Here is a 14,993-nt window from a genome sequence, read left to right on the forward strand (position 1 = left end):
AGGGACGTTTTCTTTTTCTTTTAATAATTTTCAGTTTCTTTTCTTTTGATGATTTTTCAATTTTTTTTAATTAAATTAATTAGTTAGCGGATGGATAGAAGGATAATAAGTGAAAATGATTGAGGGTATTTTTAAACTTTTATATAAATTTGGTCTCCCGTTATGAAGTTGTGGTTCCAATTAGTAATTTAAGCCCCAAAATCCATTCCCCCTGCAGCCCCAGGATTTCTTTAGAATCTAGACTGACTTGATACAGCGGAAACCCAATACAATATCGAGTTCTGTTCGTGGGCTACTACTGCTCAAGTGCTGAGCTATTTCTCTAGGGTTAGTTGTTTTTTTTCTAATCGCGTGGGTGTCGATCTTTTCTTCTTCCTATTCCAGGTACTTTTATGGTTTTCTCTATTCATTCCTACTCGATATTTTTGTTGTTTAAAATTGTTTTCTAGCTTTTATGGAAGTAATTGTATTTTGTTGTTGTTAACTTAGATTATTTCTTTTGCAGTTTTCTTGAATCTGTGACTGGACAGGGATGGGTGAGACTGGTAAACGGTCTAGTTTCCAGAGGGATAATAGGGATTATGATCGAGATGGAAGATGCCAAAACCGGAGGGATCAAGATGTGGATGACAGGTATCAGAAGAGACGGAGAGAAGATAAAAGGGATGATGAGTTGATTGTATATCGGATACTATGCCCCGATAATGTTATAGGAAGTGTTATTGGTAAAAGTGGTAAAGTCATTAACACAATTAGAGAAGACACTAGGTCAAAAATCAAGGTTGTAGACCCATTTCCTGGTGCTAAAGAAAGGGTGTTAACTATATATTGCTATGTTAGGGACAAGGATGATGTTGAGGTTGATGATGATGATGAAGACATGGAACCTCTTTGTGCTGCACAAGATGCCCTTTTAAGAGTTCATGGTGCCATTGCACATGCTTTGGCTACCGTTAGAGGTGTTGATAATAAAGGAAGAGATAAAGAACAGGCTCACATTCTTGTTCCAACTAGTCAAGCTGCTAATATCATTGGAAAATCTGGTGCAACAATCAATAAATTGAAAAGTAAGACAGGGGCATACATCAAAGTTTCACCCAAGGATACTTCGGATCCTACTCATTCATGTGCAATGGAGTTTGACAACTTTGTTTTGGTATGTAGATTCTCCTTGCTCATCTTTAACTTTTTACCAATTGCAAACTTTAAATTGGTACCAGTATATGAATTTTGCCCATCACTCTTCACTGTAGGTATTAGATGTCGGATAATAGGTTCACTTAACAGCTGGGTTTAATATAATAGCTCCACTTCTTCTAATAGTGAATATTATCGTTACTTTTGCTGCTGATATGGTCTCGTGTTACTATAAGGGATAGCTTACCATCTAGTTGACATGTAGGACTTCTTAGTGGTATCCCAGTATTAAACGAAGCTGACTATATAATCAAACATATTTGGAGATTTGAATTCTCTAGGTAATGATGGAAAATATCAAGATGAATGAAATTTATATTTTGGGTACCTTGCAGATTACTCACACACGAGCCTTCTTTTCATTACTGTGTGTGTAGATCACAGGTGATCCTGAAGCGGTGAAGAGGGCCCTGTTTGCAGTTTCTGCGATCATGTACAAGTTCACTGCAAAAGAAGTAGTCCCCCTCGAGGCTACGGTACCTGAAGTTGCCCCAAGTATAATCATTCCATCAGAGTTATCTATTTATCCTGGTGGTGGATTTTACCAGACTGCAGACTCTCTCATTCCTCCTAGATCTGTTTCCTCTTTTCTTGGTGCTTCACAGCATTTGCCCGAGCTTCATGGATTCACAGACACTGGAAGTAGCTGGCCAGCTTATTCACCTGGACTTCCTGTAGTATCTAGCTATGGTGGTTCATCACGAACTGAGGAGTTAAAAATAAGATTGCTGTGCCCGCGTGACAAAATTGGCCGTGTTATTGGCAGGGGAGGGAGTACAATTAAAAGTGCCAGGCAGGAAACAGGTGCTAATATCGAGGTTAATGATGCAAAGGAGGATCGAGAAGAGTGCCTTATTACTATTCTTTCGACAGAGGTCAGCCTCTTCTCTACACCTAACCTCTCATTTTTACCGTCTTTTCTGTTAATTTGAACGTGGCAGCTTTGTTGTGATTACATCATTTAATTGGCTATTCTGGTTCAATTCAATGGTACGATATCATGCCATCCTAATTTCTAACTATCTTAATGTTTGGCCGAGCAAATTAGATTCCCGAGAAACTTGTTGAGTTGTAGGCACAGACAGTTATCACTTATGATTTTTCTTTTCTTTTCTTTTCCACTCATTCTATTTATTTTTTTCCTTAATTCTTATTGGCAGTCCCCAGACGATCTTAAGTCCATGGCAGTTGAAGCTGTTTTAACTATGCAAGGAAAGATAAATGACATTGATAATAGTGATAGTGATATAAGCATTCGCCTGCTAGTTCCATCTAAGGTTATTGGATGCATTATTGGCAAAAGTGGTTCGATCATCAATGAAATACGTAAGAGAACTAAAGCTGACATCCGCATCTCAAAAAGTGAGAAGCCCAAGTGTGCCGACAGCAGGGATGAACTTGTTGAGGTTTGTGCTTTGTGTGTGGTTGCTCGAGTTTTTTTTACTTATATACTCGCTTAACTTATCTATGCCTTTTTGCATATTTAGGTTGCTGGAGAGGTCGCTAATGTGAGAGATGCACTTGTGCAAATAGTTTTGAGGCTGCGGGACGATGCCTTAAAGGATAAAGAAGGCAGTCGAAACCTTCCTACTGCTGATTCTATATACCGAGGCAGTGGCGGTTTGTCGTTACCTTCAGTCTTACCAAGTATTTCCCAAGTTTCTTCATTGGGTTTTGACCAGAGGGTAGAAAATGGAAGTGGCCTAGGCATGCTGTCCTCCAGCAATAACCTCTTTGCGTATGGATCCTTACCGGTATGCTTAATGCTCCTCTCTAGTCAACGTGTTTTGTTCATCTCAAGTTTATCCATGATTCTGTGCTCTTATCATGGAGGAGTCTCTAATCTTCGATGAAGTGTAATGTGCCTATTGACTTGTTGCCACTGTATTTGTGGCAACTTTATTTTCACTATGGATCTGCTGTTTCCAGTTCAGACTTCATATTTAGGTTTGCTAGTTCTCTAGGACGAGTTGGTATTTTACTATTTTTGTAGGGCATCGCATCTGATTGTTTCATTGCTCTCAAAGACTTCATGTTTGTATTTTTGTTAATATTTTCGATAGATGGTGTTTCCTGTTCACAAATGATGATGCTTATCTTTTTGAGTTAGCGGATCTAGCTGGCCTGGGTGCTCTGTTTTTCACATCCCTCTTCTGTCTATTTATAAAAGAAGACAACACATCAGTGCTCTTGTCATATCAATAACAATGCTTCGTATTTTTTTCCTTAATATTCATTCTTATTCAATCCTGTTGGACAAGCCTCTCAATATAACGCATAGTAGCATAGGGCTTAAAGAAAAATGTATCCTCAGAAAGAAGGGAAAAAAACAACTCAGCGAGTGCTGAAGGGTCGATACAGTTATACCGGCATTTCTTACATTTTTTATTTTTTTATATAACGGTTGTGTTTGCTTTTTTTGAAGGTTGGAGAGAGTGCCTACGGATCTTTTTCTTCATGTTCAGCTAAGCCATTTTCGGGGTTTGTCTTACATACTTGGGTTCCACAGTATAATGTTTCTGTTGTTGTTATTTCATGTGTGCTTCATCTCTATTATGTCTGTGTGTAGATTGGCGCAACGCTCAGCTCTGGAAATATTGATCCCTTCAGATGCGGTCGGTAAAGTGATGGGCAGACGTGGGGCAAACTTAGCGAACATTATGAGGGTAAGTTCTCCTTTGAGGATCTGTTATAATTTTCTTGTGTGTATTTACTTTTTGCGTGTTTTCAGGCTGCACATTACACTCACGGGAAAAATATTGGATAATGCGAATCCTATGATTTTATTGAGAGCAGTGCTAAACCTAGGTTGTATTTTGCTTTGACACCAATAATTGCACTTCTAAACGTGTTGAAATATTCCACACCCTTCTTCGCCTTCGATTTTAAAGGCCCAGTGCGTAATACATAAAATTACTCCAGATAAGGCAATTTCTCTCACTTGCATCAAATGACTTTTTCCCAGTTCCTACACAACTTGGGTCGGTAGAGGTTATCTTACGCAAGCGAGCCTTGTTTTAACACATTAAGTCGCAACACTAAGTTTGGTTGAGTACTGCTTACTCCTTGATCCGAAGTGGCAAATCTGATGATAGTCCTATTGCAGAGGTGGCTTCACAGTAAGCTCTCCTTACCTGCACTCTAAGCTGAATCCACTTCACCTTGTAAACTTCCCATATCTGCTCCCTGAACTCAGTCTATTTATCACAACTCAATGGCAACGCCCTTCTGTATATGCCTTACAAGTCCAACTAAGACACCCCTCAATACATGATTTTGAAATATACACAAGTGTGTTTTTTCTCATCATCTCAGTTTCCTGGTTATGGACACGTAGTCACTCTAACATGCTGATTTTTGCCAGTTCCGTTTTTATTTATATATCCTGTTTCGTAGGATTAAGTGGACTAGTGAGAACTGGTTTCTGTTCTCTGAGTCAATCCTCCGTTCTATTACATATTCATCATGCTAATTAGCCCTCTTGGCCTACTAGGATTTGTCTTTGGCCTCTCTTTAATACCATTGTTCCCGTGTTCGTTATATTCTTCGACCCCTTTCTCCATGACCTTGCACCGTTGGCATCTCATCCAGTTCTGATTTCTTTCGTGATACATTCTTGTTTTTGAGTCAGATTTCCGGAGCATTCATAGAGGTTCTGGATTCCAAATCCTCGCGAGGGGATCGTGTGGCTCAGATCTCTGGCACACCAGAAGAGAAGCGTTCAGCGGAGAACTTAATTCAAGCATTCATAATGGCTACCTGAGGTTTATTAATGCTTCCTCCTTATTATACGAGGTGATCTGTAGTGTTAATTTTGGAGCTCTCAACTCTCGAGCTTTCCTCTTCGTAATTCCTTTTAGGTTGCTCCATGTGAAATTTGTGTCCTAGGCTTCCTTCAGTAGGAGCTTCCGTTCTTTCATCCTCCGTACAAGCTGAGTTGCGATTGTCTTTGAAGATTCAGCCGGCTTACCTTTTGGAATCTAGTAGTAGTTTCTGCGTTGCTAATTCTGTTCTTCGTCACCAGCATCTTAGAACTTTATTTAGGATCTTTCTTCCCTGTATTGGTGCTTTATCTTGCCGTACATCTTGATTCCAGTTGTTTAGTGCCTAAAAATATGCAATCACCTGAATAACCTCGATTTGATTCAAAAACGGGTACTCACAGATATATGTTTATTTTTCTCGTCACAACTAATCCTTGGCTTTTGGTGAGTATTATTTCTTCTCTATCAACATTGTATGGTGATTATCTCTCTTTTTTTGTTATTCTGATTCCTTCACCTGTACCCCAACTTAAGCAAATAGGGTAACTTGCTGAATCTAGAATGACACAAAGTTGGAATCTGACTTCAAAACTCTATGTGCTATCCTGGCTCCCTCTTGTAGATCCCATTTCAGTTTGAGGGGAACCAGGATGTTAAAATCTGCTGATTATAGAGTTTTTTCTTATCTATACGATGTTTGATGTCTCTTCATTGAGCAGGATATCTCGATTTGGGCTTATTAGCCAATTTCCTGCGAATCATTAGTTCTTAGCCTTTTCAATTGTATAGTCCATTGTACAGCTTCTGTGTCTTAGTTAAAGAACCTTTCGAATACTGCATTTTAGATGTGTTCGTCTGTGTATTTTGTGCTTGATATATGCACTTCTAGGTTTGCTTCAAAGCTTGTCTTTCGTCCTACATGATTAACCAAAATCTAACTCCGTTACTTAGTGTACTCAAGAAGCAGCTAATCCATTCTATTTATTTTATGGTTAGGTCAATGAGCCAGATCATGTTTGCTTCTTATGCATCTGATTTTTTTACCTTAACAGACTCAAATAAAGATTTTATGCGTTACTGTGCAGAAGTCTTACTAATATCTGAATGTAAATGAATTTAAATTTTGTCTTGTTGGAACGTTTTCTTTGGAATCTTGCTTCAAGTTTGTCTGTGATATGTATATATCTATTTATTTTATTTTTTTAAATGGCTTCTGCACCAAATGTATGCTTCTAGAATCTAGATATGAAGACAAATGTCCAGTAAATTATAAAAACGGATTAGGGAGTGGTGGTGTTGTAGATAAAGTTAAGGCCGTCCATTATGGGAGGTAAAAGTGGGTAAAATGGCGTAGAAATATCTGTTAGTACCTGTTATTTGGCCACAAATGGTAGTCAAGTTTCCAGTCTTATTCTGTCTAATCTTTTTGAGTTGTTTACAATGTGTATTTTGTAATGAATTCCCGTCATGTCCGAGGAGATCTCCTTGTTAGTTAGCAGAATGAAATTTTGTTATCATCATGTGATCTAAATCCAACACATCGGACAACCACTTTTCCATTTTCTGAATTGTCAGCGAATTCTTGTTTTGCTGCTGATAGCTATTGGGAAGGTGACGTTTTCTCCAAGTTATATAAGAGAATTAAGAGCATCTGAGCGTATGTATGTATCCACTATTTTTCCTCGCGTCATTAGGGGCTACTCGAAAAGAATTAGGGGTCACACTATAAGATAAAAAAGGTCACCCAAGCGTAATAAGTGGTCATCCCTTAAACGAGTAAGCCGTATTGGCGAAACTACCCCTTTACAATCGAAAGTTAAGGACACAAATTAATTTCTGATTGTAGTGGTTCAATCCTCGACGTGCCAAGGCTCGATGATGGTTCGGTGGTGGTTCCATGGTGGTCAGTGCATATGGTTTGGAGTTTTTGGCTGATGAATATTCGGAGGTTATATCCTTAACTTATCATCCGATTGTAAAAATTCCAAAAAATAAAAATTATGAGTTTTTTCGAAAATCAGAATTTTGGGCCACTCTACATTCGGAGGTTTAGCAAACCAAATATCTCCCGATTATGGTGGTTCCAAGGCTCATGATGGCTCGAAATGCCAAGGCTCGTGGTGGTTCCAAGGTGGCTAATGCATATGGTTTGGAGTTTGTGGCCAAGGAATATTCGGGAGTAAAAGCTTTTACATAGCTTCCGAATGTAACAATTCCAAAACAACCAATCATTAGTTTTTTTCGAAAATCAAAACTTTGGGCCATACACATTAGGAAGTTTGTCAAGCCAAATATCTCCCGATTGTTACAATCGGAAGCTAAGTAAAAGCTCTTAATCCCGAATGTAAAGTGGCCACAAAATCCAAGTCATTAGGTTTTGCCTCCTTGCACCCACTTTGGAACCACCAAGAGCCTTGGAAATTCGAGTCTTGCACGCACTATAATCGGGAGTAAAAGCTTTTACTTAGCTTCCGAATGTAACAATTACAAAATCTCCAAAGATTAGTGTTTTTTGAAATTCAGAATTTTGGGCCAATATATATTCGGGAGTTTGTCAAGCCAAATATCTCCCGATTGTTACACTCGGAAGATAAGTAGAAGCTCTTACTCCCAAATGTAAAGTGGCCACAAAATCAAAACCATATGCATTGACACCGTGGAACCACCAACGAACCACCATGGAGCCTTGACACGTCGAGGCTTGAACCATTACAATCGGAAGTTAAATTATGTCCTTAACTCCCGAATGTTCATCGGCCAAAACTCCAACCCATATGCATGGAACCACCACCGAACCACCATGGAGTCTTGGAACGTCGAGGATTGAACCACTACAATCGGAAGTTAAGGATGACCAATTATTATGTTTGGGTGATTTTTTTTGTCTTTTAGTGTGGCCCATGATTCTTTTAGGGTGGCCCCTAATGACGCGAGGCTATTTTTCCCAGAAATAAATTCATCTTTTCTTTCGGGTATAGAGTAGAGCTGGCAACCCAGCTGAAAGCCGCGGGTTTACCCGTGCCTGTCCCGTGAAAACCCGAACCCGACTCGGCTGGTTTCTAAACAAGTCGGGTTCGGGTTGGAGAAATGGTGGCCCGTCAAGAAACGGGTTAACCCTGCCCGGACCGTAAAACAACGGGTTAACCCGTTAACCCGCACATTCACTTCTGCCGCGTGTCCCTCCCATTTACTATACGTGTCTCCTCTCCTGCCATGGGTATAAAAACAGAAAATACGCTAATTATTTCGTCTTCTCCGTCCGCAGCGGCAGCCTCTGTTCACAGACACAATTCTTTCGTCTTCTCCGTCTGCTTTCTAGGTCTTCGATCTTGATCTGTATAGCATGAATTGATTTGTATAGGATGAATTGATTGGTATTGATGTTCTTCTTCTTTTTATCATGATTTGTTATGATTTAGTTGCATACTTGCATAGATAGAAAGATTATTTGCAGGTGTAAAAATTGATTGTTTGGAGTTTAGTTTTGTACTTAATTTGATGAAATTAAGAAGGGACTGTGGCTAGGTAAGAAGATGAAATTTGATGTTATATTATTGGGTTATTAGATGAAATTCTATCAATTTATTTGCTTAATTTCATGAATGGAGTTTGGGTTTTTGTTTATTTGCAATCACTAGGGTTTCTTGGTCGGTAAATTGTAATTTAGAATGAACAAACTGATTTAAGTCATTTGGTTACAAACTTACAATGTTGCTCTTCAGTTGTATTTGTAATTTTGTTTAGCATAATTTTGTCTTTATCCAGGATGTCAAGTGTGCAAGAACATTATAATGATGTTATGAGTAGTGAGGGTGAGGATAATGATGTTGAGATGGTAGATTCCGAGAATGTCTCTGCAACTGTTGGTTGTGCACCTGCACCTGTTTCAATTGGATTGAAAGGAAACAATTCAAAGAAATCTAGACTTAGGAGTTAGGTCTGATTCTAGTTGGTTTGATTAAGGTTTTGAGATGTAATTTGGGTGGATTTGTTTGAATTTCACATGTTTTAGTTTATTGTATGATTGTAATTGGTGATGATTATATATACAAGTTCTGTTTGATTTGGTCATGTTGTTCAGTTTTTAGTTCAGATCCATGATTTACTTGTTCCAGGTATTCGTATTCAACAGTTTTGCTTGTGAAATTGAAATAATGGTAATGGTATGGCTTGGAATTGAATGAGCAGTTTAGAGTTTGCTTGTGAAATTGAGATGGCCTGAATGTGGCCGGAAATAGCCCAGAAATCGGTTTTTGGCGAGTTGACTCAACAAAAACCAGTTAACCCGTGAGCACCTGTGAACCCGCGAGTTTTACCCGGGACGGGCGCGGGTGGATAAATGACCACCCTGAAGAATTTCAACCCGCGAGCTCAGACTTATATTAACCCGTAACCCGCGGATTGGTCACAAGCCAGACCCGTCCCGCCCGTTTGCCAGCTCTAGTATAGAGCGATGGTAGTCTCCAAGTGGGACTTAAAAGGCTTCATTGGATCCGAGTCCAACGGCAATGACGTAAGTAACGGGGCAAGATATGCACATGACCTGGAAATCTGATGAGTGACAGTGTCACGTTTCCCAAAACTATATTTGAGTTGATGCTTACGAGGTAAGAAAAGTAAGTAGTTATCTACTTATCCTTCCAATTTGGAGTTGGACACGAGTGTGTATTTGGTTCTCACCTTATGAGAATGTGAAATTACGCGGATAACCCCTTACGACTCCCCCGATTGGGCAGCATCGATGCTCAACATTAAAGAAACAGATGGGTAATTTTGGAATTTGAAAAATTTGTTGTCATCAATAATTATGGTTAGTAGTTAAACTAAAGAGTTGGGATTTATGGGAATCACAATTCATTTCATGGATGCTCCTTGGTAAACTAAAAATCCAAAACTCCCCTGACAACGAAACCTGAAAACCTTTTAATTGCTAAACTGTTCGTCTGTGTAAATACGAAATCTTAGTTGATGTACAACACTTTAAGGTTGTAAGAAGACGAACAACAAAAGCTGATTTTTCATTTCGATGGCAGCAACCAAGAAATCTTTGCAATTTGTGTTGAAAAGTATTAGCAAAGGTAGGAGGAGCTTGAGTGCTCTCCCTCAAGGAAACCCTTCTTCTTCTCAACATCTCATCAACCTTGAATATCAATATAGTGCTCACAAGTGAGTCTTAATATCTCTCTTTTTCATTGATCGAAAAATCTCATGTTTTATCATACTAATTTATATTATATTACAAGCTTCCATCTTTATATTGTTTGGGTTTCTTATATCTAATTTTATTGCTCCAATAATTTCCAATTATTGGGTTTGTTTAATTTTCACTAGCTATTTGTTTTGGATTCAACAATAGGTTTGCTGAACTAAAACAGTATATGGGTCTCTCTTCTCTTCTATCCTTTGTCATCTCAACCATTTTTCCGGTACACCATCTAGGCGGTTGTAACTGTTTCTATCTATTGATAAACTTTCTCACTCTTACACTTCCGAGTTCCATTAATGATCACAAGAAATATGGAGCTATCCAGAGATTTTTTATTTTTTTATTTTTATTGCTGTTATGTTGAATCATATTGAGGTATTTCGAACTATTAGGTGGTTTTTAAATCCAACACATGATGTATGCAACGTTTATCCACTGACTTAATTGCTTACGTTAACAATTTCTGTTTGGTGCCATGGATAGCTTCATTACAATTTCATCTGTCATGACAAACGCCAAAGAGTTCCACCCTATTTTAACATTTAGAGGTGTATGCTCCATTTTTACGTTTACTCCTGTTCGAATAAGTAGTTTCTTTTTTGTAGCAATTATATTGTCTTTCCTCGGTAGTTTACGATTAACTTTAATCACTTGGACATGTAATTCGCAGTTATCACCCAATTCCGGTGGTATTTTCACATGGAAGGGGTTCATGTATATGGGATCCCGAAGGCAACAGATATCTTGATTTCCTTTCTGCCTATTCTGCAGTTAATCAGGTAAATAGTTCAATCATTCAGATTCAACTGTAATGGAACATTTAAGCCTGCAATTGTGCATCTGTTTTACAAGTTTAGCTGTAACAGGGTCATTGCCATCCCAAGGTCATGAAGGCATTAGTTGAGCAAGCAGGAAAGCTCACTCTAAGTTCCAGAGCGTTTTATAATGATAAATTCCCAGTACTTGCTGAGAGTCTAACAAATTTGTTCGGCTATGAGATGGTTTTACCCATGAATACTGGGGCTGAAGGTGTAGAAACAGCGTTGAAATTGGCGAGAAAATGGGGTTATGAGAAGAAAAACATTCCAAAGGATGCGGTAAGAATCATCCATTAAGAATATATGATTGACAGAAGAACATCTTTGTTTCAATTGGGAGATTGTCTTCTAGATGGGAGAATTTCAAAAGGGACCATGACCATGTCAGGCTTTCAGTTGCAGCAATTTACATGTATTAGTGCTTTTTGTTAGCTTAAAAAGTCTAGTGATTTCTAACAAATGTTTTATAGGTGCAAGTTTGAGATCGCTGGTTTGATCTATACTTACAGATAGTCTCGATTCGGGCCTGATAGATAATGAGTCATACTTGACGGATATTTGGTCACCTTTTTAGTTGCTTTACTGGCTTTATAGATTTGAAATTGCGTTATCTAGATGAAATTAGAAATCAATTGTCCTATTTTAATCCGACAAATGTGCAGGCTATTATTGTCTCATGTTGTGGCTGTTTTCATGGACGTACCATGGCTGTGATATCTATGAGCTGTGACAATGATGCAACTCGTGGTTTTGGGCCACTATTGCCTGGCCATCTTAAAGTTGATTTTGGTGATGCAAATGCACTTGAAAAGATTTTTCAAGGTATGAGAGTAGGAAGTGTGCTCCGTCGTGTTGATTGCTTGTTTATCTTTTACGTCAAGTCTGCGCTCCATGTTGGTGGACCATAAATACTTAGTTCAAAAGTTTGTGTATGAGAAGTCCCTTGGCTACACAATTGTTCTATGGTATTTAAATTCTGAACAATGCGTTTACGTGCTTCATTTTGGGCCTGCAGAAAACGGTGATCGGATAGCTGGATTTTTATTTGAACCTATTCAAGGAGAGGCTGGGGTATGTTAGCCAGGAACTTAAAGTAGTCTTGTAATTCATTATTCAATTTTATTTTATTTTTTGATTGGTAAAACACTCTTGTTCACTAGTTGTTGGGATCAGAATCTTAGTCAAACAGACTGCAAGTCAGAAATTTGGAATACCTTTTTTCTAAGCTGAACAAAGTTTCAGTGTCTTGAATCTCAGTTTTATGTATTATCCATATCATCAAATTAAATCATATTAATGCAGGAAAAATTGCTTGCCCGGTCCTGTTTTTCATGTTGAAAGTACCTCGGAGAACGTATATACTAAAATGCATCCTTGTGTTTATATCCAGGTTATAATTCCACCAGATGGTTATCTAAAGGCTGTCCGAGCCCTATGCTCAAAGTACAATGTTCTAATGATCGCCGATGAAATACAAACCGGTATAGGTCGAACAGGAAAACTACTGGCATGTGAATGGGAAGATATTAGGCCAGATGTTGTGGTGATATTTTCTTCTTTGTTTGATCATATTCTTCATCTTTATAAGTGTTGAAAGTACAAACATGTCTACCTTGTTAGATTAAGCTGGCTTCGATAAGAAAAGTTTTAATGTGGTTATGTTGTATCCTGGTTCTTGGATGATTCCAGATTCAATAAAATAGGTTTTACTTGTTTAATTTTCGGGACAGACATACATGATGATTGTAAATGTATTTGTAGGATTATTTTCTCGTGGGACCATCTTGTCACTTTTTCTGTAGATAGTTTAGTTCTTTCATAAATTTTTTCCCTCCTGTACGTCTTATAAGACAATTAGGTAATCAAATCTCTTAGAAGAAATGGATTATCTCCAAGAGTTGGATGGAGAAATAGGTACCTACTGTGAGAGCAGAGGGTATAGGCGAATAGTATAAGAAATGGATAAAGCAGTTTAGTTCACAAATGAAATTTGAGATTTAGGTAGGACATTATGATCAATACTATATGGAGAAACTTTTCTCAACTTCTGAAAACAAATAGCAGTTCTCCTGAAGCATCTGGCTTATACCTATGATTTTTATGCTGGTGTACTAATGTGCCAAGCGATCTATGGTTTTAACTCTATTAACATTTTTCTGTACTTGTCTTCAGATACTAGGCAAAGCGCTAGGTGCTGGAGTGGTGCCTGTAAGTGCGGTTCTCGCAGACAAGGATGTAATGCTATGTATTAAGCCAGGGGAACATGGAAGGTAGCAGAAAATTATTTATATTCTGAATAAAAATTGTAGCACTACCTCATCATAAAGGAAAATTGCACTTTTGTTTGCATAAATTTGATGTTTTGCTTCTGATTTGAATTTTTCAGCACATTCGGGGGCAATCCTTTGGCGAGTGCAGTTGCTATTGCCTCACTAGATGTTATCAGTGATGAGGGACTTACTGAGAGGTACAAGATCTTAATTCCATTGAACTTCTATAAGACGAATGGAGGAAGAAAGTTGATTATATAATTAGCTAGAACTGTTGTATAATGTAACATTAAATTTACCTCTGTGCGAGAAAACCTTCAATTTATACACACTTGCTTCTAGAAATTCTCAGATGTATTAAAACAGTGTTGTAGTTGACTCTGCATCTTTGCGCAGGGCTGCTAAGATGGGAGAGGAATTTAGGCAACAACTAAAGAAAGTACAGGAGAAATTCCCCGAAATAATAACGGAAGTACGAGGAAAAGGTTTGCTGAACGCAGTGGAGCTTAATAGCAACGCATTGCTCCCTGCCACTGCTTATGACATCTGTCTTCAGCTTAAAGAAAGAGGAATTCTTGCTAAGCCAACACACAATACAATAATTCGTTTAGCTCCTCCTCTCTGCATAAGGTAATCTTTCAATTCCTGCTATTATTTCATTTTCGTATAGCTACTTTTTTATTTGAAGGAAAAAGAGAAAAACATCATGGTACCGTTGTCACCTTATTTTGAATCATCGGGACATATATGAATTTATCACATACATAATATATTTATTTTAATCCTTTACAGTTCCGAGGAGCTCCAAGAAGCCTCTAAGGCACTATCTGATGTTCTAGAGATTGACTTACCAAAACTGAAGAAGCAGAAGCCAGAAGTAGACCAGTCACCTGTTTCTCAAGTTTGTGATCGATGTGGGCGAAATACACAGTGATTTTTAGATACAGTTCTTAGAATCCTATGCACGTTTTCCCTCCATATTTAGTAGAGACACGAGTTAATAGCTTGGAAGCTCTGTGTACCTCGATAAGATTAGCTTAGTCCAATACTTGAGGCCTTGCCTCAACCGTTGGTCATTGAAGATCATATCAGTGTAGGTTAGTGTTTCTTTGTTAGAGAGATGGAATAAAATGGTTCCATAATGTGTAATCTTACCTCCATTTGTATATGCACTCGGTTGAAGTTTTTCATGTTTGCATTTGCATTGCTATAATGCAAGTTTCATGAAAATCAGATCTTTTGTCAAAGTAGCATTTTGGCAACAGATCGGTGTGTGTTATGAAGACCATACTTTCCAGAGAGCATTTGTGACGTTGGAAGAATCTAAGGTTGCCATTGTATTTGTTCAAGAAGTGGTTCCGTCTTAATAGTAAATTAGGGATTTAACTGGCAATCTAATTGTAAACCAAACCAAATCAAACATGTTTTTTCATTTCAATTCGGCTTGTTGGTTATCATTTTGTGTCCAAAGTTGGTGTGTGGTGCGGCTTTACCTAATAATATGTGCCGTTATTTAATAACTACCTTTCAAGAAATATCAGTACTTAAATTTAGAAAAGCCAAAATTAAATTCTAATTAGCAGGAAAAGGAAAAATAGAGTTAGAAAACTTCATCGGTGGTGGTTGTATGTCTGCCCGTTAGCTTCAATTCCCTACTCTTTTAACCTTGGAATCAAATATATTCATCAAGAACAACAAAGAAGAGCAAACTAGAGTTTTCTTTTAAAACTAGAATTTT

General features: G+C 38.0%; 2 protein-coding genes across 5 annotated transcripts; both read left to right on the forward strand.

The window, feature by feature from the left end:
* The first annotated feature begins 232 nt into the window (after positions 1-232).
* Positions 233-9,032, forward strand: LOC113295398 (KH domain-containing protein At4g18375-like). Of its 4 annotated transcripts, none has more exons than XM_026543750.1 (8): positions 233-384; positions 506-1,156; positions 1,575-2,072; positions 2,358-2,603; positions 2,685-2,951; positions 3,623-3,678; positions 3,767-3,863; positions 8,727-9,032. In XM_026543750.1, the coding sequence occupies exons 2-8, from the start codon at positions 533-535 to the stop codon at positions 8,751-8,753; spliced, it is 1,815 nt and encodes a 604-aa protein (XP_026399535.1). In that variant the 5' UTR covers positions 233-384; positions 506-532; the 3' UTR covers positions 8,754-9,032. The 4 variants fall into 4 exon arrangements, with proteins under 4 accessions (XP_026399535.1, XP_026399526.1, XP_026399522.1 ...); XM_026543741.1 differs by lacking the exon at positions 8,727-9,032 and adding an exon at positions 5,958-6,124; XM_026543737.1 differs by lacking the exon at positions 8,727-9,032 and adding an exon at positions 4,829-5,430.
* A 776-nt stretch (positions 9,033-9,808) lies between these two features.
* LOC113295411 (ornithine aminotransferase, mitochondrial-like) lies at positions 9,809-14,577 on the forward strand. The gene is made up of 10 exons (XM_026543754.1): positions 9,809-10,127; positions 10,838-10,946; positions 11,034-11,264; positions 11,648-11,807; positions 12,001-12,056; positions 12,376-12,528; positions 13,158-13,255; positions 13,372-13,452; positions 13,652-13,885; positions 14,048-14,577. The coding sequence occupies exons 1-10, from the start codon at positions 9,988-9,990 to the stop codon at positions 14,187-14,189; spliced, it is 1,404 nt and encodes a 467-aa protein (XP_026399539.1). The 5' UTR covers positions 9,809-9,987; the 3' UTR covers positions 14,190-14,577.
* Positions 14,578-14,993: the final 416 nt, after the last annotated feature.

The sequence above is a fragment of the Papaver somniferum genome, chromosome 1, assembly GCF_003573695.1.
Source record: "Papaver somniferum cultivar HN1 chromosome 1, ASM357369v1, whole genome shotgun sequence".
Taxonomy (NCBI): domain Eukaryota; kingdom Viridiplantae; phylum Streptophyta; class Magnoliopsida; order Ranunculales; family Papaveraceae; genus Papaver; species Papaver somniferum.

What these genes read in the sequence shown, in the direction of transcription:
- LOC113295398 (XM_026543737.1), top strand. Translation starts at nt 533, where the DNA reads ATGGGTGAGACTGGTAAACGGTCTAGTTTCCAGAGGGATAATAGGGAT. An exon ending in AGTTTGACAACTTTGTTTTG is followed by an intron (nt 1,157 to 1,574) that starts GTATGTAGATTC and finishes CTGTGTGTGTAG; the next exon opens with ATCACAGGTGATCCTGAAGC. An exon ending in TTACTATTCTTTCGACAGAG is followed by an intron (nt 2,073 to 2,357) that starts GTCAGCCTCTTC and finishes TCTTATTGGCAG; the next exon opens with TCCCCAGACGATCTTAAGTC.
- LOC113295411 (XM_026543754.1), top strand. Translation starts at nt 9,988, where the DNA reads ATGGCAGCAACCAAGAAATCTTTGCAATTTGTGTTGAAAAGTATTAGC. An exon ending in ACTTGAAAAGATTTTTCAAG is followed by an intron (nt 11,808 to 12,000) that starts GTATGAGAGTAG and finishes TTGGGCCTGCAG; the next exon opens with AAAACGGTGATCGGATAGCT. An exon ending in GATGAGGGACTTACTGAGAG is followed by an intron (nt 13,453 to 13,651) that starts GTACAAGATCTT and finishes ATCTTTGCGCAG; the next exon opens with GGCTGCTAAGATGGGAGAGG.